At 41.7% G+C, this 26,253-nt stretch overlaps 1 protein-coding gene across 1 annotated transcript in view; it reads left to right on the top strand.

The window, feature by feature from the left end:
• The window catches only part of SLC9A9 (solute carrier family 9 member A9), a 266,215-nt gene that overhangs the window by 13,338 nt on the left and 226,624 nt on the right, over positions 1-26,253 (top strand). The window contains exons 2-4 of the mRNA XM_083504179.1: positions 2,512-2,714; positions 11,718-11,795; positions 13,035-13,111. Coding sequence (XP_083360305.1) covers positions 2,512-2,714; positions 11,718-11,795; positions 13,035-13,111 — 358 coding nt within the window. The remainder of the gene's footprint in view (positions 1-2,511; positions 2,715-11,717; positions 11,796-13,034; positions 13,112-26,253) is intronic.

Genomic DNA, 26,253 nt, shown 5'->3' with positions numbered 1-26,253 from the left:
CCAGAGCAGTGCACGGAAACACCATTTACCTTCCCTCCGGAGCGGTACCTATTTATCTACTTGCACTTTGACGTGCTTTCGAACTGCTAGGTTGGCAGGAGCAGGGACCGAGCAAAGGGAGCTCACCCTGTCACAGGAATTTGAACCGCCAACCTTCTGATCGGCAAGTCCTAGCCTCTGTGGTTTAACCCACAGCGCCACCCGCGTCCCCTCTAGCCAACCATAGCTTTCAGCTATAATTGAATAAGACAAAATCAAAACGTTAAGGCAGGGGTCGGCAACCTGCAACTCATGGGCCACAAGCAGCCCATGGGGGATCATTTAAACAGCCCCTGAGCTGCCCCCCCTGAACCCAGCCACTTTCTTGGCGAGTCCCCATGTACTACTCTAAACCAGCACAGCATGGAGCAGGGACTTGCTTTCGCGGCACTGAAAATCACGTCTGTGCAGACGCAGTCTCCATGGGAGTGAACCGGCCTAGGTGAGGTAAACCTTGCCGACCCCTGTGTTAAGGTGTACTACACTTGGAAATATGTGCACAGAGATAAAATATGAATTTAAGCAATATTTTGTGATAAGATAAGGAATCAGATACAATATAAAATTCCACATGGATTTCTTTTTCAAAATTCCATAAATCAATACAAAAGCAGGATGAAATAGATATGAATGAACACATGAAAGGCACATGGATTGGAAACAAACTGATCCATCCATCATGTTGGGCCCTACTGAAATCTGTTAGTAGAGCAGAGAGGGGTGGTGTCTAGTGTCACAGCACAGAACCCCAAATCCATCACACCCCACATAGAGGATGCTCGCTACATCATGAAATGGCTAAGCAGGCATATGTTCTCTGTGTCTTTGCCAATCTTTTCCCATTCCATTCTTTTATTAAATCATCATTATTACAGTTTCAAGTCCTGACATGGAATTGGGGAGATGTGGCCACAGAGAACAGAGGAGAGAGTAGCCAAAAAGTGTTGCAGCTGTGATGAGGGAACTGCCTTAACCCCCAAAGAAAAGGCAGCAGTGTGGTAGCAGTAAGGCTTGCATTTCCTGTAAATGTTTGGTTTCATTTTTAGGTAAGACTGCATATCCACACAGTACTATGAGCACTTTAGAAGCATTTATGTATGCATGGTTCTTTTTCCCTTGACAGCTGACGGGCTTGTAAATGCAGAAATAAAGTACAACCTGGGAAAATTGCAGCCTTCATTCAGATGCAGCAGTAATTCCAAAGCCCCAATGAGGAGTGCTTCTGTTCAGTCTTTAATAGGTGTATTATATCCCTCCAAAGATCTCTTGGAGAGCAGAGATTCAGAGGGAGAGGAGGAAAGAAAGTGCCCTGTTACAGATTCTGTTAAGCCAGTGGCGTAGCGTGGGGGGTGCAGGGGGGGCCGGCCGCACCAGGCGCAACATCTGGGGGTTAGGGTTAGGGGGCGCAATCCACGGGTTAGGGGGCGCAAATCCACGGGTTAGGGTCGCAAATTACTTGCCTTGCCCCGGGTGCTGACAACCCACGCTACGCCACTGTGTTAAGCTGCTGCTGATCAGACCAAGCTATCCTGGTCTAGAGGAACCAAGAGTCTGTCCTAATAAAAGCTACCTTTCTCTTAGAGCTATTGGCTCTGGTCTGGCTTTGCTTGTCTCAAACCTTACAATGCCATACCTATATAAGAGTAAAGGTATTGTTTCAGATAGTGATGGGTGAGTACAAGTATATCAAATCTGGTTTCTCTGAGTTTCTCATTTTTCCTACCTTAAACTCAGTTCTCCACATTTCCACGTCAGTTTTGTTTAAAGTCCCCATGGATATTCACCAGAAAATTTCTCTACATACCGTAATTTTGCAAATCACTTTTCTCTAATAGAATGCATTTCCCTATTATGCATTCCTTTGCACACTTCCTCTAGCATATGCCTTTTTGTGCACATTACTTGGCTGGAGAAATGCACTGGAAAAACTGGAGAAGTGTTTGGTGTTGTTTGGAAACATGCAAATTACATTTCAAATTGCCTTCAAATGTGACCTGACTTGAATCACACACACCCCCATCCCTTTCTGAAGAATGTGAACAGGAAAGTGTGCCCTCTATTGCTTCTTCTGTTGCTGGAAAAGTTCACCTGTAGTGGACACAATCCTCCTCATCTGTCAATAGCGGGAGGCATCAGAACCAAAAGTGGGCAAGGCCACTCCTCTCTTCCTCTCTCTCTTTCTCTCCCTCCCTCCCTCCTTCTCCACCCACACAATGGGATGAAGGGGAAGGGAGAGATCACTCTTGCCAGCGGTCCAATCTGATCACTTGTAAGGGGTTTTTGGATTTTGGTAGAGGGCACACCCTAGGGCTTCAAGCTGTCTGCTCCTTATATAAATTAAATATTATGTTTCTAATCAGAGTATTTGCCCACAATAAAAATGCTTGTTTACTTTTCCCCACTGAACAAGTAACTCAGATTTAGGTACTTAAGCTGACGGTTCTCCATCTTTCTTCTTCTCTTTATCGTTAGGTCTCACCATGGGATTAATTTTACGGTATGCTACAGCACCATCTGATTTTGAAAGTGGAACCGTCTATGATTGCGAGAAGCTCAAGGCAGGCTTGCCCACTCTGCTTGTCAATGTAACAAATCAAGTGTATGAATATCAGTACAAAAGAGAAATCAGCCGGCATAATGTCAATGCACACCAAGGCAACATGATGCTACAGAAGGTAATGTGATTGTCTTCTATTTAGTAAATGAGGTTACATTATCATTTCTGATTGATCCTTGAGTTGATGAGGAAAGAATCCACAGTGACTTAAATGTGGCATAAATAACTTGTTTCTAATCTTAATTTCCTGTTCAAGTGCAATCAGAAAATAGGTGAATAACAAATAAAACAATCTTTCTACTCAGAAATAATGAGCTTCTTTCTTCTCAAAAGGATCTATCTCAGCCTTGTTGCTTTCACAGTTTGAAGGCTTTCAAACATGACAAAATTCTACACAGAAATATATTCTATTGCAAAAATTAAAAAAGATGGAATTTCAATGAAGATAGGCATTGCATGAATGACAGAACATATGTCTTTTTGCTGTGTGTGTATGTAGCGTACCCATCACAGCTTTCTATTCCATGCACATAAAAAAATAAACCATGTGTTTGCATACATCTATGACTCACAGGTTGCTTTTGTACATGGATAAATTTTCCATGCAGGAATATCATCATACTTTTGATCTATCCTGAATCTATTGTAGTTCACATGTAAGATTTATCAAATGCCTGCAACTTGTTCCCAATCAAGCAAGACATTTACATTACAGTTGCAACTGAAAGTTTACTTAAAGAGAAATCCAGAATGTAACCTCCCTGCAAAAAAGGCCAACCTGGGTTGCTTGGATAAACTATGAGTAGCCAACTTGTGGCTCTCCAAATGATAGACTTCCCATCAGTCCCAGTCAGGTCGATGAACCTTCAGGGATGATGGGAATTGTAGTTCACCAACATCTGGAAGTCCACAAGTTCCCAAGCCAAGGACAAATTAGTTAGATCTACTCACAGTTTGGATGAAATAACAAAACTATAGGTAGATTTTGAAATAAGTGGAAATTCCTGTTCTCTTTGTGGATGGACCAGAAGAGAGGGGAACAAGCTACTGCACTGTGGTTTTGTGTTACATCCAGTGCTTTTTTTATGGGGGGATACAGGGGGACGCATACCCCTAAACATTTTGTGAATCTAAGTTTGGCCTCATTGAGGGGCAGTGTTACATCCAGAACAGATCAACATATGTGAAACATTCTAACCCTCTACAGTACTAAACACTGTGTATGACAATTATTTCCTTTGACTACACTGAGTCATGTGGCACCTTAAAGACTATCATATATATTATGTTGTACATTTTCATGGACTAGAGTCTATGTCATTAGATGCACGATGTGTTCTCTTGAGTATAAAACCACATGGTTGGGAAAATTGTCAACTATGAGATCGCTTGATTCTAGTCCACTTACTATTATGCCTTAATAATTTTTCTCCCTCTCTGTAATATTAGAACTTGGGGGTCTTCCAATGAAAGTGAGTGGTGGAAGATTCAGGACTGACAAAGGAAGTACTTATTTACACAGTGCATACTGTCTCACTTGCTGAATCATCACCTTGTCACGGTGGGTGGGTTTGCACATTCCTATGACCCTTGTGAGCAAAGCCATTGGGAGTCTCGTACTCCCAGTAGGGTCACCCAAGGCGGTAAGGTTAGGTATCACACTTCTGAAAAATAAAGAAGCTATTGCACTGTGCTGGAAAGAACACTACCAGCATCTGCTTAACCACAACTCCCCTGTAGCCACTGAGGTCCTCTCATAAATTCTGCAAAAACAAATCAGAGATGAGCTTGCAGTATCTCCACATCTGGGAGAGTTGTGTACAGCTATTAACCAAATGAAAAACAACAAAGCCAGCGGACCTGATGGTATACATGCCAAAGTCTTCAAAGTGGGTGGAATTGAACTTACACAACAACTTCACAAGCTCATTGAAAAAATCTGAGAGAGAGAGGAGATCCCAGCAGACTTTAGGGATGCCAAAATTATTAGTGTCTTTTAAAAAGGTGATAGAATGGATTGCAGAAACTATTGAGGCATCTCTTTATGAGCTGCGGCCAGCAAAATTCTTGCAAGTATCTCCTAACAATATTCGAGGCTACCCTTCCTCAATCCCAAAATGGTTTTCGACCTTCTAGGCGGACAGGGGACATGTTTTTCACCATTTGACAGCTTCATGAAAAATGCAGAGAGCAAAACCAACCCCTTTATATGGTGTTTATTGATCTGACTAAGGCCTTCGACATTGTAAATCATAATGCTCTGTGGACTGTCCTTCTGAAAATTGGCTACCCAGATAAATTTGTGAACATCCTTTGGTGTATAAACACCAACAATTGGGAAACACTGATCTGCAAGTGCTCCAACTGGAGAATAGCCTTTACCAAAGGTGTCATGGATTTTGAAAACGCTCGAACTCAGGACAAAAGGGAGAAACGTGCTAAGAGGAAGGCTCATTTGGCAAACCCTCACCATGATCAACTCCCACCCGGAAACATGTTCCCACAGTGGAAGGACATGTGGATCCAGAATTGGCCTCCACAGTCACTCAGGGACTCACTGTTAAGACTGTGTTCATGGAAGACAATCTTACTTGGCTACGAGTGATCGCCGAAGAAGAAGTGTTATACTATGAAATTTGCTTCCATAATATTTGGTGATGGCCCCCAACTTAGGTTTAAAAGCTGTTTATGGTCCATGAAGGACAAGGTTATCAATAGCTACTAATCAACGTCTTTAAATTACCTCCAGTATCAGAGGCATATCAGTTGCTGGAGAATGTAAGCCAAAGACTGGTATTTCCTTCATGTCCTGCTTTGTGGCTTCTCAGACATGTCAATTTAGCCACTGTGGAATCTGGATACTGGAAAGAGAGATGGCTTTGGTTTGATCCAACAGGCTTTTTTTAATGTTCTAACTTCCCTTTATCATCCTTAACAAGTTAGTGGCAGGAGAGACAAATTGCAAAAATCAGACTATCATATAATTGCTGTGGTTGGCTTGTGCAGTTCAAAATTTCCCACATTTGTCTTTTCTGAAATTAGTCTTCACTATGCAGTGTTTATGGATCTGAATATGCAATGTGACTGAATCATTTTGAATAACAACTATGCAATTAATCCACCTCCCTAAGATGTAGAGGAGAAAGGTGCAGAAAACCTATTAGTTAATGTGACTGTCAGTATAGAAGACTAAGGGATAAAAGTTCTTGTTCCAACTTTCTCCCCATAAAGTTGTCAGCGCAGCGAAATTTAGCACTTGCTGTTATTGGCTAGCCAGTTCGCATTAGTTTAATAATTCAGAGTAAGCAGAATGGTAAAAATAAAATAAAATGCTGAGCTCTCATTTCCTGTTTATCAAGTTGGGCTATCAGTTGGACAAAGAGAGAGGGAGGGAGAGAGGAAGTCATTTTGCAGTCAGGCTGTATTGTTACAGAGCTAAATAATTCATCCAGGATCGTAACCCCATAAAGGAAAGGCACTTTATCGGCACAAAGGAGCTGCAGACCATTTTGCTAATGACATGCTCTCACTTTTAAAGATATTAATCCAGTATATTGTGCTGAAGATACAGGGAAATTCAATGTCTTACAAAAATAGCATTTGCTATCCAGCAGGTTACCGTTTTAAGCAGGTTTCTACTTTATAGTGCCTACTAAAGCTATGCATAAGAATGAAGACTGCTGGCAAAATATTGCAGTGTTCTGTGAGTTCTGTCTCTGCTCATTCTGACATTGCATTTACAATTTGTCTCACAGTGTGCATCAATTAGAGCCAAACACACAGTAACTTAGCCCCAAAACTCTAGATTTTTGTGACACCCAAATGGAGGCATGATGACGCTTTGTGGGTGTCTGTGATGGGTGTTGTTGTTTCGTCGTTTAGTCGTGTCCGACTCTTCGTGACCCCATGGACCAGAGCACGCCAGGCACTTCTGTCTTCCACTGCCTCCCGCAGTTTGGTCAGACTCATGTTTGTAGCTTCGAAGACACTATCCAACCATCTCGTCCTCTGTCGTCCCCTTCTCCTTGTGCCCTCCATCTTTCCCAACATCAGGGTCTTTTCCAGGGAGTCTTCTCTTCTCATGAGGTGGCCAAAGTATTGGAGCCTCAGCTTCATGATCTGTCCTTCCAGTGAGCACTCGGGACTGATTTCCTTAAGAATGGATAGGTTTGATCTTCTTGCAGTCCATGGGACTCTCAAGAGTCTCCTCCAGTGATGGGTAATTTGGCCTAATAAAGTCTATGGGAACCACTGCAGGAACAGAGGGGTGAACTTTTCTAAAGCCCCAGAGTAACATTGCCTAGTTTCTTTCCATTTACAGTGGTACCTCGGGTTAAGTACTTAATTCGTTCCAGAGGTCCGTTCTTAACCTGAAGCACCACTTTAGCTAATGGGGCCTCCCGCTGCCGCCGCACCGCTTGAAGCACGATTTCTGTTCTCATCCTGAAGCAAAGTTCTTAACCTGAGGCACTATTTCTGGGTTAGTGGAGTCTGTAACCTGAAGCATATGTAACCCGAGGTACCACTGTATAGGAAATTGTGTATATGTGAAACAAAGATTAGGTAACGAGAACTATCTGGGTAATACTGATAACCATGCAGTAGCTTGGTTATCTGCTGTCAAGTGGCTGTCTAATTATGATAACTGGGTTTCCCCACCACAAGAATTCACCTGGTTGTGTTCCTGTTATCTTGTGCCAGGATCTCAACATACCATCTCCCATCCACCTCCTCTCTGTGGAACACTGTAAACCAAGCACTGTATCCAGCATGAACTTTCCCCCATACATCACCTAAAAATGTGTTATAGAAGTTCTCCAGCCCTCTGAAACAGATTTGGGGGAGGGTGTGGAGCACATGTGGAGGAAGAGAACTATTTCCATCCTGCTTTTCTGTTTAAAAAACCTGCATGTAGTGGCTTACAGAAGTTAAAACACATGCTTAGCCCTGCTGTCATGACACTGGAATAGGGAATGCACAGCTACATGATTATAGAGATGACGTCGTGGGGTGGAGGACAGTGTCTGAGAAGGCTTTCTAGATGTCAAGGCATGGTAACAAACTGCAAGAGTTATTGCTTCATTGTTACCCGGCAGAAGACTAATAAGCTGAAGTTCCTCAGGGGCAGTGAGACTGTCACCAGGATATTTGTTCCATTGCCATGGTGCTACTTCCTGTGCTCTCGGTCCTATTGGGAATATTTTATTTATTCATTTAAAGCATTTGTACACAACTCATCAGCCAAAAGGACTCCCGCAGAGGCTTACATAAGCATAATAACAAACAAGACAATCCCTGAATTCAGGTTTAAGAAACAGAACAGAATCAATAATAAACCACTGAATTGCACAATTTCAGGTTCATATCCAGCCTTACTCTTTATTTTCAGGTGGCTATATTGAACCTGATCTGTTCATAGAAATTCCCTAGCTGATTAGTAAAATTATAAATATACATCCCTCTAAGGAAATTAATTATTACACGCACGCACGCACGCATGCACACGCACACACACACATTCTTTATACGGCTTTAAAATGTTAAATTTTAAAAATAAAACAAAATAGCATATTAAGCATATGTAAAAAAACATATCAAGATGGATGAGGTTTTGGGGGGTTTTTTCTACTTGTAATGCATTCTCTCTTTTTTTACTTTTTTAATTAAAAGAAAGAAATATTCATTTTTAAGATAATTTACCCGGTTCATTCTTCAAATAAAATGGCTTGAAAATAATAGCCCACCATTCATGCTCAAGGAAGACTAATTTGTGCTGTTGAATAAGCTTTCAAATTTGCAGATCTCTAGCCAGAATGAACTGGAGAGGGTTTCAAATCTATGCAGAATTATGTTGTTGTTGTTGTTGTTGTTGTTGTTGTTGTTGGTTGGTTTTTCCTTTTTTTCTGCTGCTATTCTGAGAGGCCCACAGCAGGCCCACTATTGACCAACAGCATTCTCAGGTGCTGACACAGGCAACACATGGCAGCAAGCTGTTGGCCATTGCATGCCAAACTGAACCTCTCCCACAATCTCTCATTTAAAGGTTGCATGCAAACAGATTCTGTAACGCTAAAGTCCACTGCACATGAGTGGGGCAGCAGGATTTGCCACCGAATAGAATCTGAAGAGAGATGTTTGTATCAGGATATATCTCTAGATCAGGTTTGCTCTCCCTACCGCTACTGAGGTCCAGTGCCGAGGGCCTTCTGGCGGTTCCCTCACTGCGAGAAGCCAAGTTACAGGGAACCAGGCAGAGGGACTTCTTGGTAGTGGCACCCACCCTGTGGAACGCCCTCCCACCAGATGTCAAAGAGAACAACAGCTACCAGACTTTTAGAAGACATCTGAAGGCAGCCCTTTTTAGGGAAGCTTTTAATGTTTAATAGACTATTGTATTTTAATATTTTGTTGGAAGCCTCCCAGAGTGCCTGGGGAAACCCAGCCAGATGGACAGGGTATAAATAAATTATTATTACCGCTACCACTTGACATTCATCTAGTAGTTGATTCAAAGCATGATTGGTCATAGCATTCCCACAGCTGCTTCTGGGTTTTACCCAGTTATTTCTTCATTATAGCCCTTGGGTTATATTCAGCTCATCGTTGAAGTCAATATGTTATTTATGACTAACTCAACTCCACTGGGATCAGTGGATCAACTCTTGAGTATGCTTTAGTTGGAAGCCGATATTTATTATTTGAATGTTTGTCCTGATTTTTGATGAGTGTAATTTGACCGCATAAAACAAAGGTTCATTCACCTGCTTATCTCCCAATGGGATGTCTTTTATAATTGGTCAATAGTGCCCTCCTCTCTCTCTCTTTTTTTTAAAAAATAATATTTATTAAAAGTTTAAAGATTACAGAAAGAAGTAAAAAAAGAGAAAAAGTAAACAATACAAATCAATACATAACAATACATAAAAGAAAACAAAAAACCAAAGACACAATACATCAAAACAAAAACAAAAGCAAAAACAATTAAAAACACATCCAATATTTCCATATCTTTGTCTTTCATTAACTTGTTTCATCGACCTCCTCACACCTCCCTTTTTTGTATTCTAGTTATTAATTATTTCAGCAAATCCTTTCCATCTTTCACTGTTTTCTGTCATTTAATTGTCTTGATTTATTTTAACCTTATCTTACCATTAAAACCCTAAAACTTATTTGAACTTAACTCCTTATAACGTTTCTAGTAAAGCCATGTAATTTCATTCCAACATTTTTCTAACACTCATTAATTTTACAATATTTCTCTAAATAAATTTTAAACTTTTTTCCAATCTTCTTTCACCGTCTCTTCTCCCTGGTCTCGAATTCTGTCAGTCCTTTCTATCAATTCCATATGGTCCATCAACCTGGTGATCTTCTGTCCGAGGCTCTTAACTCTTTTCCATGTCCCTTCTGCAGGTCTTCTTCATATTTATACATGCACTTAACTTTATCTTCTGCTGATCTTGTTCTTAATTTCCTTCCTTTGGCGCTGAGGAGTAGATCTCGGGGAAACTCCAACCTAACAATGTCTTTATTCCTTCTCGACAGGTCAGCCCATTCTCCATAGTCAAAACTAAAGTCCATAAGATATTTCAGAGCATGTTTCAAAATCCCTCCGAAGCTAAAGGCCCCCACTACTCCAATCTCCCTCTGACCCAAATCCAGATCCCAAAAGCCAGAGCATCCCTGCATAAGGGGATCTATCCAACTTTCCTTCTCCAATCCAAGCGGGACTCCATCCCTCCAAATCTGGCTTTCTCTAAATTCAATCGTAGAAGGCAACAGCTTATATTCATCAAATTGCCTCTGAACGGCTGGGGCTCTCTCCACTTGTATTACTTGAGGTTCAACAACAGCTTTCTCCCTCATCTTCTCCACAACTTGCCATGTCAAAGTGGATTCCTGAATCGATTCCTGAGTAGTTTCTGTATAGGTATTCACTTTTTGTCCCAAATCAGTCTTTTTGTCCCAAATTATCAATTTTAGTAGTCATCACATCCATCTTCTCATGAAGCTGTTCCAATAAAGCACTTATCTTGCAAAATGCAATCACTAAGGCTTCTTCTGTCGACATTCTTGTCCAAGGTCAATCTCTGATTCTCACGGTCTTTAATCTCTGCAGCTGGAAAATTCCCCAGCTCCACTCCTGCAACAGTTTCAAAAGCTCCCTCTAGAGGAAACAATTTCTATTTGTATCCGTCCTTTTAAACGCAGATCCAGCAACAGAATTAGTTTCAATTTTCAGCTACTTTTGCTCCTTTTTAATTGCAAAAGGAAACAATGGAAACAATATATTTCTCTTATTTAACTGTCTGTAAACATACGTTTTATTCACAGTCAATGAACTTTCCCAAAATGTTGATCTTACTGGCAGCCCGTTCCCAGGTTCAAAACAGTGGTAATTTATCTTTCTTCACTCTCTCTCCTGCAGGCCTAGGCAATCTAAAATTTCCCCCCTCTTCTCCTGCTTCCAAGGGGGGTTTAGTAGTTTTAACCGATGGAGATTTAATCCTTTAGAAAAGGCTTTCCAAGACTTTAGCTTGCAGCGCCTTTGCTTCAATCTATTTACAAAAGAGGAAGGTGGACTTCCTGTTTGAAACCTTCCCATTTCGGTGCCAAATTAAGATGTTTAAAGATCCAATTTTCCGTTCTACTCACGGGTAGTTGTTTAAAGACCAATTGTCCACAGGAAAAAGTCAGCGCTCTCCGGCAACAGCAATGCGGCTTCACTCCGTGAAAGAAGCAGTCGATTCGAAGCACTGCGCCGCTCAACCCACGTCGCTCCGGATCCCCGAAACCGGGTTCCCCCATGAGTAGGGGAGGCGCAAAAGGTGCCAGCCGAATCCCACATCCACAGGCTTCTCCCGCCTGTGGTTTTTAATAGGTCTCCGCCTCGCCGTGGCGGTCCAGACCCTGATTTCCACGGAGCGGATTCCTCCCGATCAGAGGAAATCCGCCATTGCCGGAGGCGCTAACCCGGAAGTGCAATAGTGCCCTCCTCTCCACACAACTTTATGCAATAACAAATGAGTTGGTCTTTAAAGTGCTGTGATATTCTTTGCTTTCCTTAAAATACATAATCCGTAAGAGATGTTTTATGTTCCTTTGTCCTTTCTGGCAGATGACCTTTGATCCTTCAATCTTCTTCAATGTTTTATTACCTCCCATTATATTCCACGCAGGCTACAGTTTAAAGAAAGTAAGTGGTATTTATTTATTTATTTATTTAATTTTATTTATTTATTTATTTGAACTTCAGTAGGAGGTCTGATGCTGTTGTTGATCTAAATGACCAACCCATAAGATTTGTAAAAATTAGGAAGTGCTTCAGATTGACACTACACCACAGAGAAATCAAAGAAAGGAGTGAGGAAAATGTCCCCAGTTTCAAGCCTTCATTTTGATTCCTATAATTTGATCCAATTAAATTTAATACTGTATAATCCCTGTATTTTGACTGCCTGTTCAGAAATTATTATTATTATTATTATTATTATTATTATTATTATTATTATTTAATTTCCTTGTGTAAAATAAAGTAGGCATCTTGAGTATGGGATGTCAACTTTTTCTGTGAACCGTCTTTTAGCCCCCTAAAGCTCCATTTCCAGACCTGTGATGTAGGAAAGCAGCCAAGCTCCACCCTTGAACCATCAAATATTCATTAGGCCCTGACTCTGCCTTCTGACCCAACTGGCTAAGCCAACTGACTAGATATTTTTAAAACCACAACGTGGCAACTCTAGTTACTTTTCAGGGCATTGTCTTTCCCAATAAGACCACTCAGGCTTTGTATTCCAGCATGCCTAGATGGTAGGTTTTAGGACATAATCAAGGCTCTTTTACTAGTTTACAGACAGGCTTAAATTGCAAATAACACATTGCAGTGGAACCTCGGAAGCCGAACACTTGTAAACTTGAATGTTTCAGCTCCCGAACGATCGAAAACCAGGAGTGATTGTTCCAGTCTTCGAATGATTGTTCCAGTCTTCAAGGACACTCCTGTAGCCAATCGAAAGTTGCACCTTGGAAGTCAAACGTTTTGGAAGTTGAACATACTTCCGGAATGGATTCTGTTTGACTTCCAAGGTACGGCTGTACTGTACAATGAAGGAGTGAAATTTAAGATATTTACTGGAACATGATAAATTGTAATGCAATTCAAATGCCAACACACTTTTAAAATGTTGTGGAACTAGTTCACTGTCCAGGACTTAGCGTAATTGTAGAAGAAAAGGATTCTGATCTCACTTGCCTGAGGCTTTACAAATGTAAGAATTCATGCTGTTAACATGTACAAATGATTTAGAGCTAAAATATAAAAAGAAGCTTGAGAATAGAATTTTGGTGTTAGATTTCTGGATCTGTCAGACAAGCAGTATATATTTCTTAGTTAAACAACAAGAATTTTACTTTTTAATCCTTTTTTCACACACAGAGACATTTTTTCCGCAACTTAGGATCCATCTTAGCATATGCCTTTGTGGGGACTGCCATCTCTTGCATTGTTATAGGGTAAGTGAGCTATATTTCTCCTTTAAAAAGTAAGTCTTGGAATTGATGTTTGCTTTCTGACAAGACACATGGTTGTTGCTGATGTCGAATTCCTATGCAAACATGTGCTGAATACTTAGTGCAAAACTAATTGTAGTGGAAAACTACATGAATATCTATAGTTTTCATTTCAAAGTTCAGTGTTCCCTGTGATCATTTCTTCAGTTTCCCTTTTAAACATGCACATTTCACTCACAAGCACACTGCTTCATGGGTATTGTAGTTAGAACTCTGCATAAACTGTGGCTCTCTCAAATATATACGTGAGAACATAAGAAAAGCCTAGATTTTACTTTCTAGTCCAAAATTCCATATCCAAAGGTTAGGTGCTGAAACATTAAGGCCTGATTCACACATAGCATGGAATGGACCTCCTAACAAGTTGGTATCTGCTGTAAACCAGAGAGAGGAGAGAGTGGGGTGATCAGTTGGATATACAAGGGCTGAGGCGACATTTTGGGTATCTTGGTCTGAAGCTATGTGAGGCTTTATACACCCAAACCAGCACCTTGAACTTAGCCTGGTAGCTAATTGGTAGCTAGTGTCAGCTGTGAATCCCAAGGTTTGTATTTCTGAAGAGGTGAAGGTTTCAACAACATCACTAATCATAGTTTATCATCAGCTTGACAATTTACCACTTGAACCTCCAGGAAGGCCTTCCTCAACTCTGGTACTGGACAATGAATCAAGGTTCAAAAACAAGCTTCAGAATTTGTCCTCCAGTACATTTTGAAACCCTGACCCCACATGATATGACAGCATTTCAAATATGATGAGACTGGAGCAACATCCTGTAAAACTTCATATTAGAGTTATGAACTCAGTACTATCTCCTTGGAACTGTTTGTGGTCATTATCCTTTTTTTCATATTGCACTTTGAGGAAGGCCACAGTAGGTTATGAGAGCTCTTGAACCATAAAACTCTTTAATGGGGCACTGAAGCCTCTCCCTATGGCACAGAATTTATGGCAGCACTTTAGATTTTATAAGAGTTCCCAAATTTACAAGGAATCAGAGTTCTAAACTTCCAAAGAGCACTTCGAAATTACACAACCAATTAAATTTTAAGCTTCAGTCATCTCTCCCTGTTATATCATTCCTTAAGCAAAGGTGTATTTGCAGAATCAAAATATATGTACCCTTTTCACATCATTGTATGGCATGGCTGAACTTTCACATCTAAGGTTGCAATTCTGTCCACATTTACTGGGAAATAAGGGTCCAACTGCACATTATTATTACACTAAATGCATTGTGGGGAAGCCAGGGGTTTCCCTTCCTTTAATTAGAGACATGGGTGATTTGAAATGGACATTATCATCACCACAACTAGACTTAGAGGGGAAAGTTCCTACTGGTATCACTGGGAGTCCCCCCCCCCCCCGGGAAAATTATGAAGTGAGAGGTTATCTTCATAGGGATCACAGCTAGGTAGGGAAAGCTTAAACCTTACCTCCCAGACTGCTGTGGTCCCAGTTAGGGATGGAAAAGTAACATATGTGAACTGAAACACAGCCCTTGAAATTTGCACTTCTCTGAATTTTGCAATGCAGTTCTTCAGCCAAGTAACATGTAGAAAAATGCACAGAGCAGGGTAAAGTCTGCATAAATATACATATATTAGTGAAGCTAATACACAAAGCTTTATTGTATTAGGGAAAGTAGCTTTGCCAAAAGGTGTATATTAGGGGGGGGTGCATTTAAATGCTGGTGGTTTTTTTATGGGAATTAGAAATAATAATAACAATTTGATGTGGGGAGCTGAATTTAAGAGTTGAAAAATTAGAAACCGAAATGGACAGTCATTCACCCCAGTCCCAATGCAAGCTGAGAGTTCCCATTAAAGAAACAAAAACCTATTCCTCACTGCATAATTAAAGCAATGCCTAGTTTGGCTTTGGCTTTGGTTCAAAGTCCTGTTGAACCCAACAAATAGATGTGTAGTGGATTGCTTTCAAATGTCACACTGGCATTATTAAAGCAGTGTCCAATCAGGTTGCATTTTAAAGTTTGAAGCTCATTAGAATGTCTTTCACAAAGGCAATTGGGGGGGGTCTAGCTTAAAACTTTTTCTGTTTGTATTATCATTCCAGTCCTAACAGGGTAGGAAGTGTCTCCAAATTGTTGCTGTTTTCAGGTGCGACTCAACTGCATACCTGAAATTTAGGTTTAAAGTCTAGGCTTTGCCTGTTGCCCCCGAGGCTGAGGTAGCATTAGTATCAAAGTCTTGAGTAGCACTACTGCTGTTTTTTCTACTCTTTCCTCCCCCATCCCAGCTCTCTTCTAATATACAGGAGGGAGCTGACAACATAACAACCAACAATTAACAGTGTATGGGAAAGAGAAAAGTTTTTTAAGCTTTGTTAACAAAAACAATGACTAGATCTTTCCACATTTGAACCATTTTATGTTCCTGTCTCTCTGCTTTTTCTGCTCTTTTGGAGGCCGTAGCTGTCTTGTGTCAGGCCACACCCCTGCTGGCAGCCATTTTGTGACTGGTGCCCTCAACATTTTCTCAAAATTCCAAATGTGCCACCGGGCCCCCAAAGCTTGTGGCCACTGCTTTATTCAAAATCAGTTTAAGTTCCAACAAGTGTTATGAGAGGCGGAAATAATTACCAGCTATCATAGAAAATTCTGAGAATAGGATCTTTGTCTATCCATCCATACCACCCACCTCAACTCAGTTCTTCCTTCCCCAAATTTCTGCCCAAGACTAACAAGGCATAGAAAGACATTATGAATATTGATGTGGATTTAGGGTTTTTAAATTTTTGGTTTTGCTTAATTTCCCCCATGCAGCAAATGCAGGAACACGGTTGTGCACTCCAACTGAAAAATGGTTTGAATTCATATATTCACATTCTCTAGTCTAGTAGTTTACTTGACATTGGTAAAAATGGCACAAAGCTGAAGCAGAGGGCTTTGTGAAGTGTTCTACTGTAACATCAAATTGACTAAAAATTAGGTGTCATTCAATTTTGCCTTATTCTGAACACTTCTTCACTTTGGATGAATGTTCGCTATAGAAATTTGAGCAACTGATTTTAAGGATCACACAATATATATATATATATATATATATATATATATATATATATATATGAGAAGATATAACTCCAGAAACCAATAATATTACTGGGTCTATATCTCGGTAAGGAAAGGATGGAGGGGGATTACCTCTTAGAAACAAAACTAAGATGGCTTTTTATATGTCTAGTAGCCTTTACTCTCTAGCAACCAGGCTTCCCACCACACCCCAGGTGCTGCTGTTCCATTTAGGAAAAAGCTTAATAGCAGCATGAGGCCCAACAATAATGGGAACTGCAAGTGCGAGAAGATTTAACCAGCCAAGAAAGGGTTATCCAGCAGAGAAAAAAGTATGGTATTCAGGCATACGTTCACTCCAACTGTTTTCATGCATGAATCATGAAGTGTGCATGCACATAAAGAGTGGCAATATGTCTGTTGAGGTCTGCTCATGACATGATGGTATTTCAATACAAAAGCCACAGTTCCATAATGGAACAGGTAGTGAACGTAATGCATTATAACCCAGAAGATGAATGCAAGAAACCCAATGTCAGAATGCACCCTATGACTCCTTCGTCTTCTGCATGACTGCTCCTTGGATATTTGAAGGCCACAAGCATGTCTTCTGTTCTCCTGTCTAAACATACCATTCCTCATAATACTTGGTTTCTCGTTTCTGTAGTGCAGGCTATATACATGGCACTTTCCAAAAGAATTACCGTATATACTTGAGTATAAGCTGACCCGAATATAAGCCAAGGCACATAACTTTAGAACAAAAAACTGGGAAAACTTGTTGACTCGAGTATAAGCCGGTTCACCACACCACAAACCTGGTGGTGGCAGCAGTGGCGGAGGAAGAACAAGCAGCCTGAAAGGGCTGATTTCGGGCTGCTTGAGCCTCCACTGCTGCCACTGACAGTGGCAAAGGCAGAGGAGGAGGAAGAAGCAGCAGCCCAAAAGGGCTCCTTTTGGGCTGCTTGTCCATTCGCCGCCGCCTCTGCTGCTCACAAGAGCAGGCATAGGAGCCGCGATTGGGAGAGGCGCAGCGCAGCACCTCTCCCAACCGTGGCTCCTGTGCTTGCCTGTGCGAGAGGCGGGCGGCGGTGGCAGGACCAGCGGTGAGAAAGGGCTCTTTTCAGGCCGCTCATCCCACCGTCACTACCTCACTTGAGTATAAGCCGAGGGGGGCGTTTTCAGCATAAAAAATGTGCTGAAAAAGTTGGCTTATACTTGAGTATATACGGTAGCTGTTAGGTGTAGGGGCAATGCTATAAGATTTAGCTTGGAGTGTGCTAGAGGAGAGCTCAGCTGAGCAGGCGTATTTCACCCTGTAACGTTCTGTTGCAAATTTCAGTTGTCATTCCAATTGGGCTTCTTTACATTAACAAAAGAGAGAGAGCCAAACACAGATATGGGTACTTGGGCCTCCATAGCAGCTCAAATATACTGTGATGTTCTGCTATCAAAGAGACAAGGCACTGACATAGTTATGGCTCTGTCAGAGTCAATAAAGGAACATTGCTTCTAACATAGCTCTAAAAGTTTGCTGCCAGCTTAATGAGATTTTCTCGGAAGGAATTTTCCAGTGTGGATTCCCAGAAGGTTTGTTCATTCTTCAGCATATTTTTTATATTTCTGCTGTTTTGAGGAGGGTGGGATAAGAGCAGGGAGAAACAAGTTTACACCTCATTCCAGCAGGTTTCCTGCTTTCATTCTTCATTTAAGATTCAGCCCATGCTCAATGATTTCAGCACGCTTTCGTGCTTGCACTGCTTAGTATGCACAGCTAGGCAGTCAGCATTTGACTTTCCAAAGTAGATCAGTTGTTTTATAACTGCTAGACAGCTGCACGCATGTAGCATACATGGACTTGTGGGGTTGGGGAGTTGTCTTCCAATCTCATTTTGGCCCAACCTCATAAAATTGCGAAATCCATGGATATTGGGCTTCAGCAGTAAGCATTTCGCAAGGCCTGTATCCACAAGCATTTTGCATGCGGTACAGCTTGGGAAACAACCCTCCGTTGCTGCGTATGAAAGGATTGACGGGGGGGGGGCTTGAACTACTCACTGAGATTCTTTGTATGCTTCTTTTATATGTTTGGAACTTCTTCTGCACTGTGATCTTCGGCAATAATGATGATGGTAGTAGTAATAATAATAATAATAATAATAATAATAATAATAATAATAATCCTGATCCAGCAAAAACTCAACTTGCATGCTGAATGCTGACTAAATACAATGGTACCTCGGGTTACATACGCTTCAGGTTACATATGCTTCAGGTTACAGACTCCACTAACCCAGAAATAGTACCTCAGGTTAAGAACTTTGCTTCAGAATGAGAACAGAAATCGGGCTCTGGCGGTGTGGTGGCAGCAGGAGGTCCCATTAGCTAAAGTGGTGCTTCAGGTTAAGAACAGTTTCAGGTTAAGTACAGACCTCTGGAACGAATTAAGTACTTAACCCGAGGTACCACTGTAAGGGCATTTCAATACATACCTTTCTTTTGTGCTTTCCAGGCATGGTTTTGCATTTTAAAGTTCTGTGTTCAAAAGCTCCCTCTCTATCTTCTTTTCTCTGGAGCATTCCCCATAAAAAGCCACTTTTTTCCAGCTGAAACAGAGCAAATGGCAATCTGCAAAAAAATCTGAACTGTAATTTGGTGTGCTGCAGGTTTATATTGCTTTGGGAGAAGGCTTTTGGATTGTGCCATCGCAATATTGCAGGGTATATCTGCCTTAAAACTTTACCCATTGCATGAAGCCTTTGGCACAACAGCCCTTATTGCCATGTCCTCCTATAAGTCTACCTCCTTCTGAGTCTAAGCATGTGCAGCTGAAGCTTTCACAGGTTGCTTCCCTGTTTACCCTTCCGGCGCCTTCCTCTGCCATATTTTAGATTATAAACTCATCTGGGTAGGGACCTGCCTGCCGCCCTGCTCACTTATGACACTATGCATGATAATAATCCACAAAGTTAGATCTTAAGCTCAAGCAGTTTCTTCACCACACCTCTGCATTTCCTATGGGATTCAGTGCAGAGCCAGAGCCGCCTTGACTCAATATAGTGTTGGTATGGGAATCCTTACTCCTTTCTGGATACATACATTTCATATGCTAACTATCGTACATTTACCAAAAGAGAAAAGAGAAAAAAAGACCTTGGAATCAGCAGCGGAGCAAACCGATCGGGCGCCCGGGGCGGCGCGTGTGCCCTGCACCCAGGGGCGGGGCGAGCTGGGACAGGACGCACCATCAAGCCTCCAAGGAATCTGCCTGCCTCCTCCCACTCAGCCACCCTACAACTGAGGGGGAGGCGACGGGCGGACCGTTTGGGGGAGCACGGAGCCTCCAGGTGCCCGAGTCACTGCGTCACTCCCAGGAAAGACATGTGGCTCTAGCGCGCTGCAGGCCCCGCAGTGAGTGCCACCCGCCATTTTGTCACCCCCCTCAGTGGTGACACCCAGGGCAGCCTGCCCCCACCGCACCCCCCCTTCCTCTGGCCCTGCTTGGAATGCCACGAGAACATGTTGACTTACAACACAGCCCTATACATTTCTACTCAAAAGTAAGTCCTGTTAAAGGAAACCACGGATGCCTCATATTCACTGCTTCTTCAGACACAGCAGGAATTAGATTCCTTGCACAACTGCGTAATCCAGAAGAAGTTAAAACCTCAGATATTTAAACAAAAACACCAGGAAGATTTTATTCATTTCATTTCATCTATGTAGGCATCTAAATTATTTATTTATTTATTTATTTATTTATTTATTTATTTATTTATTTATTTATTTATTTATTTATTTATTTATTTATTGCATTTATTTATTGCATTTATATCCATCTTTTCTCTCAATGGAGCTTGTGGTGCCTTACTTGGTTCTCCCCCTCCTCATTTAATAATCCTTACAACAAACCTGTGAGGTTGGTTAGGCTGAGAGCAACTGGCTCAACGTCACCCAGTGAACTTACTGGCTAAGTGCGGGATTCGAAACCCTGACATCCTAACCTCTACACCACACTGGCTCTTGTTTAAATTTAAAATGTCAGTTGAAATGCTAAGATTTAAAATGTCAGAGGAGCATTCATGACGCAAAGCTCTCCTGAAATGAAACAGTTTTAACCAGAGCAGCACCTGTGCCTTTCTGACTTCTTTTGGGAGGGACTTCTACTGCCCTGGGCCAACAGCACTGTAGGTGTGACTTCTCATTGGCATGAGTCGTTCTTCTGCGCCACAGAGGGATTGCTAATAGTGCTCCTGCAGATGATTTCAGTTATTGACTTGGGATTTAAAGTGCAAACAGGTCCTTCAGATAACCTGGGCCTAGGTTGTTAAGGGCTTTTCACACTAGTGCAAAAACCTGTCATGGCACTTGTCAACGCTAAACAGAAACCAAGACATGGAATCTGAAGAGCTAGAAAGCAATTATCAAAGCAGTGAGGGGGTGGCGCTGTATAAAAGCATAGTTGTTGATGGACTTTTATCTTTAAAGACGAGATTTGGATCTGAAACTTGGTGTTATCCCCATCTAGCAGTTTCTTTGGAGCCCTTCTGCAAAGGAAAACTATAATGTAAAGCCTTTTTACTAGGAAAAAGAGTGGTCATTTAAAGTAACGGTTTACAATAATCTTTTCCAGGCTTTCACCACCCACGCAGAGCCAAAATAATTATTTCAGTGCAGACATGTGCATCTGCTAATGTAATTTTGCTGGGTAGATTTTTGAAAGTGTTTCAACTTACATCTAGCTGGCTCTGTTGGGAGCAAAGTTGACGTGAGCAGCGGAAAACACAGTTGGTCTTCTTCCAAAGCCATGTGCAAAAGAGCAGGCTAAGATTCTTAAAGAGAAACCTATCATTTCTATAAAGAATAGGTTTAGAGCGTAGGACTAGAGAGGTCCTTAGAAGCATGGAAAAGAGGAAAGAGATACCTTGGAATCCTGTCCAACAAAATCATTAGGCACCATCTGGTTTGACTTCTGTCTTTTTTGGCGAATAAACCAGTCCAGGGACTTGTACCAGGAGACAAGGGCTTAGAATGGACTGTGCTGACAGTGGTGGAGTTATGCAAGCATTGCAAGTGGTGATATTAGAGCCATGTTTACAGTCAGCCATCTGCGCCTTCATGGGTTACATTTTTTGCCGTGTGCACCCCTAAGCAGGGATGCCAACTTGGATAAAATATTGGGGAGGCCAGGTAAGCCCCACCCTGCACAATCGATCACATGACGCAGCGCGCGCGCACCATTTGAATGGCAATGCCCATCAACTTTGGGACCCCTCCTGGCCCCCTCAAATATTTTATTGGGGTGCCGAGGCCCCCACAGCTCCTAGGAGTTGGCTCCTATGCACCTAAGGTGTTTTTGTAGCCTAGATTGAAAAATGAAAAATGTGATAAACTGGTTTTGAAAGCCCAGGCATCATGCAAATGCATGCGTTAGAGTGTATTTGGTGTGGGAACAGGCTTACCTCTGGATTATAACTCCCATCTGGCCCCACCAGCATGTGGCCAGTGGCCAGGGAGGGATGGATGGTAATTACAGTTCAGCACCATCTGGACAGCTGCCAATATATTTATTTGCCACCACCTTAAACTGGCTTAACTAAGCAGTGCATAGTAAAATCAATACCTAAAATCAATACAAAATAGGTTAAAATACAGATTGAAAATCCCAATTGCAACGTGAGCTGGCATATGAGCTGGCTGTGATTCCCTGTTGAGTGCATGTTTGTTGTCAGAGTGGGATTTATTGCCAGATTATCAGGTTAGAATCCTCTCCTTTGAGATCTGATTGAAGTTTCAGTCTGCTGTGCCTTCATTGCAAAGCATTAGGTGTGTTTTGTTTTGTTTTGTTTTGTTTTGTTTTGTTTTGTTTTGTTTTGTTTTGTTTTGTTTTGTTTTGTTTTGTTTTGCTCTGGAAAACCCTCCAGGTTGAGACTCACTGGCTCCTTCACTAATATCTTTCAGACTAGGAGTGGGGAACCATGATGGACAATAATCAGAGATGATGTGAGTTGTAATCCAACCGTATCTGGAAGTTCCACATACCTGTTTTATGCTATTTTGAGAACTTTTAATTTCAGCAAGTTTTCAGTGTGCAATTCTGCTGCTGTTTTTGAGCTATTTATTTAAAATGCATTTATATACATGTATAGTGGTACCTCGGGCTACAAACACTTGAGGTTACAGACGCTTCAGGTTACAGACTCCGCTAACCTAGGAATAATACCTCGGGTTAAGAACTTTGCTCCAGGATGAGAACAGCTGCTGTGGCAGCACGGAGGCCCCATTAGCTAAAGTGGTACCTCAGGTTAAGAAAATTTCAGGTTAAGAATGGACCTGCAGAACGACTTAAGTTCTTAACCCGAGGTACCACTGTATATATAGCCTGCCTCTTCCATCCAAGTAGCTTACAGATACAGCAAAAATGCTAAAAACACAACAAAATAAAACAACCAGTTCTTATTGCCTGCTTCATAATTTTATGTCCTGTATTTGTTTTATTATATTAGCAGCACTTGAAGAATAATGGGGGAATAATGATGATGATATCTTGGAGCAGAGGATTCCATTACCTTCCAGGTGCTGCACTAAAACTCCCATAATCCCTGACCATTGACCATGCTTCCCAGGGCTAATAGGAGATGGAGTCCAGCAATATCTGGAGGGACACGTGTTCTCCATTGCATTCTTGGAGCTTCACAATTCTTGGGTTTGTCTCCAAGTTGTCAAATTAGGAAGAGAATGCCTCCAAATTTAGTATTTTCCTGCACCATTCCTCTTCTCTCACAGCAGCATCAGTGAGCATACTGTTATACACACACACACACACACAGAGAGAGAGAGAGAGAGAGAGATTTGATTTGATTTCAAAAGAGGAAAATCCCCCAAATTTCCAAGCCTATAGAAGAATGAGTCTTACTGAAGCAGAGCCACCATGGCTTCTGCAAGACTAAGTGCTGTTTCACTAACCTTTGAGATCTCTGGCAGAGTGTCAACAAGTATACAGCAAGCAACTTCTCTCTGTGTAAAGGTTACAACATTTTTGGTTTGGACTTTTTGGTTTAGAAGGAAGGCAAGGAAGGAAGGACATGATAGAGGTATATTAAATTCAATGTGGTGTGGAGAAAGTGAATACAGAGATTTTTCTCTCTCCATCTCTTATAATACTAACTCAGGGAATCTAATAAAGCTGAAAGTTGGAAGATTCAGGACAGACAACTTTTTCACATATTCATACCGAATTCGCTCCCACAAAATGGGACTTTAAATGAAAATTAAGCAAATTCAAGGAAGATAAGGCTATATCAGTGGCTTACTAGCCACAATGGCTATGTTCTACTTCCACTATCAGAGGCAATATGTTTGCAGACTTCCCATAGGCATCTGGTTGGTCACTATGAGGACACTATGCTGGGCTGGATAGGCCTTCGCCTGATCCAGCAAAGCTCATCTTGTTTTCTTATAAATGCCGAGCAATTCTGAGTTATTGGACATGCAGACCTATGCTTTGGGGAACCTTTAGGCCCATATGCAGCTGGCCTATATGGTGACCCACTGCAGTGTAAGTTGCAGCAGGCTGGGTTAGCCCTGTTGGCAGAGCATGAGCCTCTTAATCTCGGGGTCATGGTTTTGACCCCCACATTGGGCAAAAGAGATGACGCTCGTGGTCTCTTCCAACTCTGCAGTTCTACAATTCTATTATTCTATCTCCATGGATAGCTGAGTATCTTTGGGATAGGCTACAGTGCCACCTACTGAGTCTGATTATTTGAACCTCCAGAGCAGAAAAAACTAGAAGTGATTCAGTTAGGTCTTGCTTTCTTCTGAATCCTGTCCCCTGCCTCTTCAGGTGAGCTCCTTCCTCCTGTTTCCTATTTCTCTTTCAGTTTTGACTTGCTCTTCAGTCCTGGCACACGCCCTGCTTCTTGATCCTGCCTCTTGTTTTGTCCTTCAGTTGTGATTTATTCTTTGCACTTGGTTTCCCACCCCATTCTTACCCATGGCACCCTGTTTCCATCTCCTGCCTCACACCAGATTGACCTTGTGCCTGATCCAGTGTTGACACCAGGGCCCCTGAACACTCTTGGATCTAAGGGTGCTATACGTTTTACTGCCATGATCACGATGCGTGCGCTCTCTCTCTCTCTCTCTCTCTATATATATATCTCTATATATATTTATAATGGACATTTTCATCGCTAAAGGAAATGATGACACTGCTTGGACAAATCCACTAGATGGCACTCGTGTCAAAGGCAGGCAGTATTTCAAAAGTAAAAATACTATGCCTTTGCAAAGTAGGTGAGGGGGTGGATGAGTGGGTGTATTGCTGGCTGAAAGGAGGATTACCCAAAATTCTGCTTTTGAGAAAATGGAATTCTGATCCCAGAAGTTCCTAAGTTTGAAAAGCCAGATATAAGCAGGAAAGTGGTTAGATGCCTTCTGAGCGTCTATTGGCTCAAATATTAGTGTGTGTGGCTGGAGTTGGGGGATTGCTCTAGAAATTGGGGGTTGATTGCTTGTCCCTTTAAGAAGGCAAAGTAGCTGAGAGAAAGGAAGGGAGCCAAGAAGGATTTCCTTAGCTCTCCACCAGTACTTATGTATTGGTTGGTTACATTCTGATGCTGCCTGCCTGCAAACCACTTTTTAATTTTTTAAATTTTTTCCTGGCTGCCAATGGCATTTCAAACTTTGTTCTTTCAGGGAGCCCCTTTGCAATCATTAAATGCTAATAAATGAATCCCTCCATGCTGGACTTGGGAGATGTTCTATGGGCATAATCAGTTCCATTGCCAGCTTATGGCCTGCTTTTGTAAGGCAAGGCTGACATCCTTCTGTTGCCCTTCAATTTTACTTGAGAAAGGTTGGCTTGCAATTGTCCTGTTTGGATCCGACTCCAGGCTCACTGGGTTAGCAGACTGGAACAGACTGGTTGGGCATAATGACAAGTGAAGCTGAATCATACCCAGTAAGATCAAGTAAAGTGGAGTTGCATCTGCCAATGTGCCATCTTACTCAATAAGGTCAGATCAAAGCAGGTACAGGAAGGTCTGGCTTAGTTAGCCAAGGCAGGAAGAGTCAGGACCATGGACAGAGCACTGTGATTAAACTGGCTGGAGTGTCCTCACCTGTAGAAAGAAGAGCTCCTGCTTCAGAAAGTTGCACAGGCCTTCAGAGGGCTGGCTAGAGTAGTCCTCCTGTTGTCTCTGATCTCCCTGAGGCCTTCAAAGGGTAGGAAAGAACATCTAGCTGGACTTGAAACTTTCTTGCCATGAGTGGTGAGTGCAGAAGTGTGAGGTGCAAAAGAGATTCCCAACTTGTGTGGACGTCCCTTACTGTAATGGATGCCAATTATGTCAGGCCAGGTACCTCTGTTTACTGGTAGTCTGTCATGGAGCATCTTCCATCAGGGCTCTTTTTGTTGTTGTTCTTAAATCATTTTTATTAATTTGCCAATAAAAAAATCCAATTAACAGATCAAATCATAAGCCAATTAAAATAAGAAACTAAAATAAAAAAGACCAAATTATCATCCAAATTATAATTATTAATTTTTAGGGGCTTCCCATAGTCTGGACCTTGAAGCATATCTCCAAATCTCAATCCTGCCTCTCCTCGTTGCTTCCATATTTTCCACATCTCGATTTTAACGCTTTAAAGTTCTCCATCTCTGGCTCTACGATTCTCAGTCATGTCAAACATCATATATCCTTTCATCTATTGAGTACAGCTTTATTTGTATATATATCTTTTTTCAATTCCATCAGCGCTCTTAAGTAAGCCAGATAATTGTAGATATGATGCATTTTAGGTTTCATTTCACAGAGTGCAGAACAAGTGAGAGTTATTTTCCCCTCTGTTGTGACCGTGTGTGTGTGGTGTCTACCAATATTTATACTGGAACACCAGAAGAAAGGGTGAGTTCCATCCATATAGCGCAAAGCTATGGTTCATCCTTGGACACATGGCTACTGTATATAACCACACTTGTGAAGAAATCAAATCGTTCTTTCATTAGCTTCGTTTGGATTAAACCAAATCAATAAGGTAGATGGAA

The sequence above is a fragment of the Podarcis liolepis genome (genome assembly GCF_965112155.1).
Source record: "Podarcis liolepis genome assembly, chromosome: 5".
Classification (NCBI taxonomy): Eukaryota; Metazoa; Chordata; class Lepidosauria; order Squamata; family Lacertidae; genus Podarcis; species Podarcis liolepis.
Note: the sequence above shows the minus strand (reverse complement) of the source record. Positions and strands in the feature narration are given on the sequence as shown.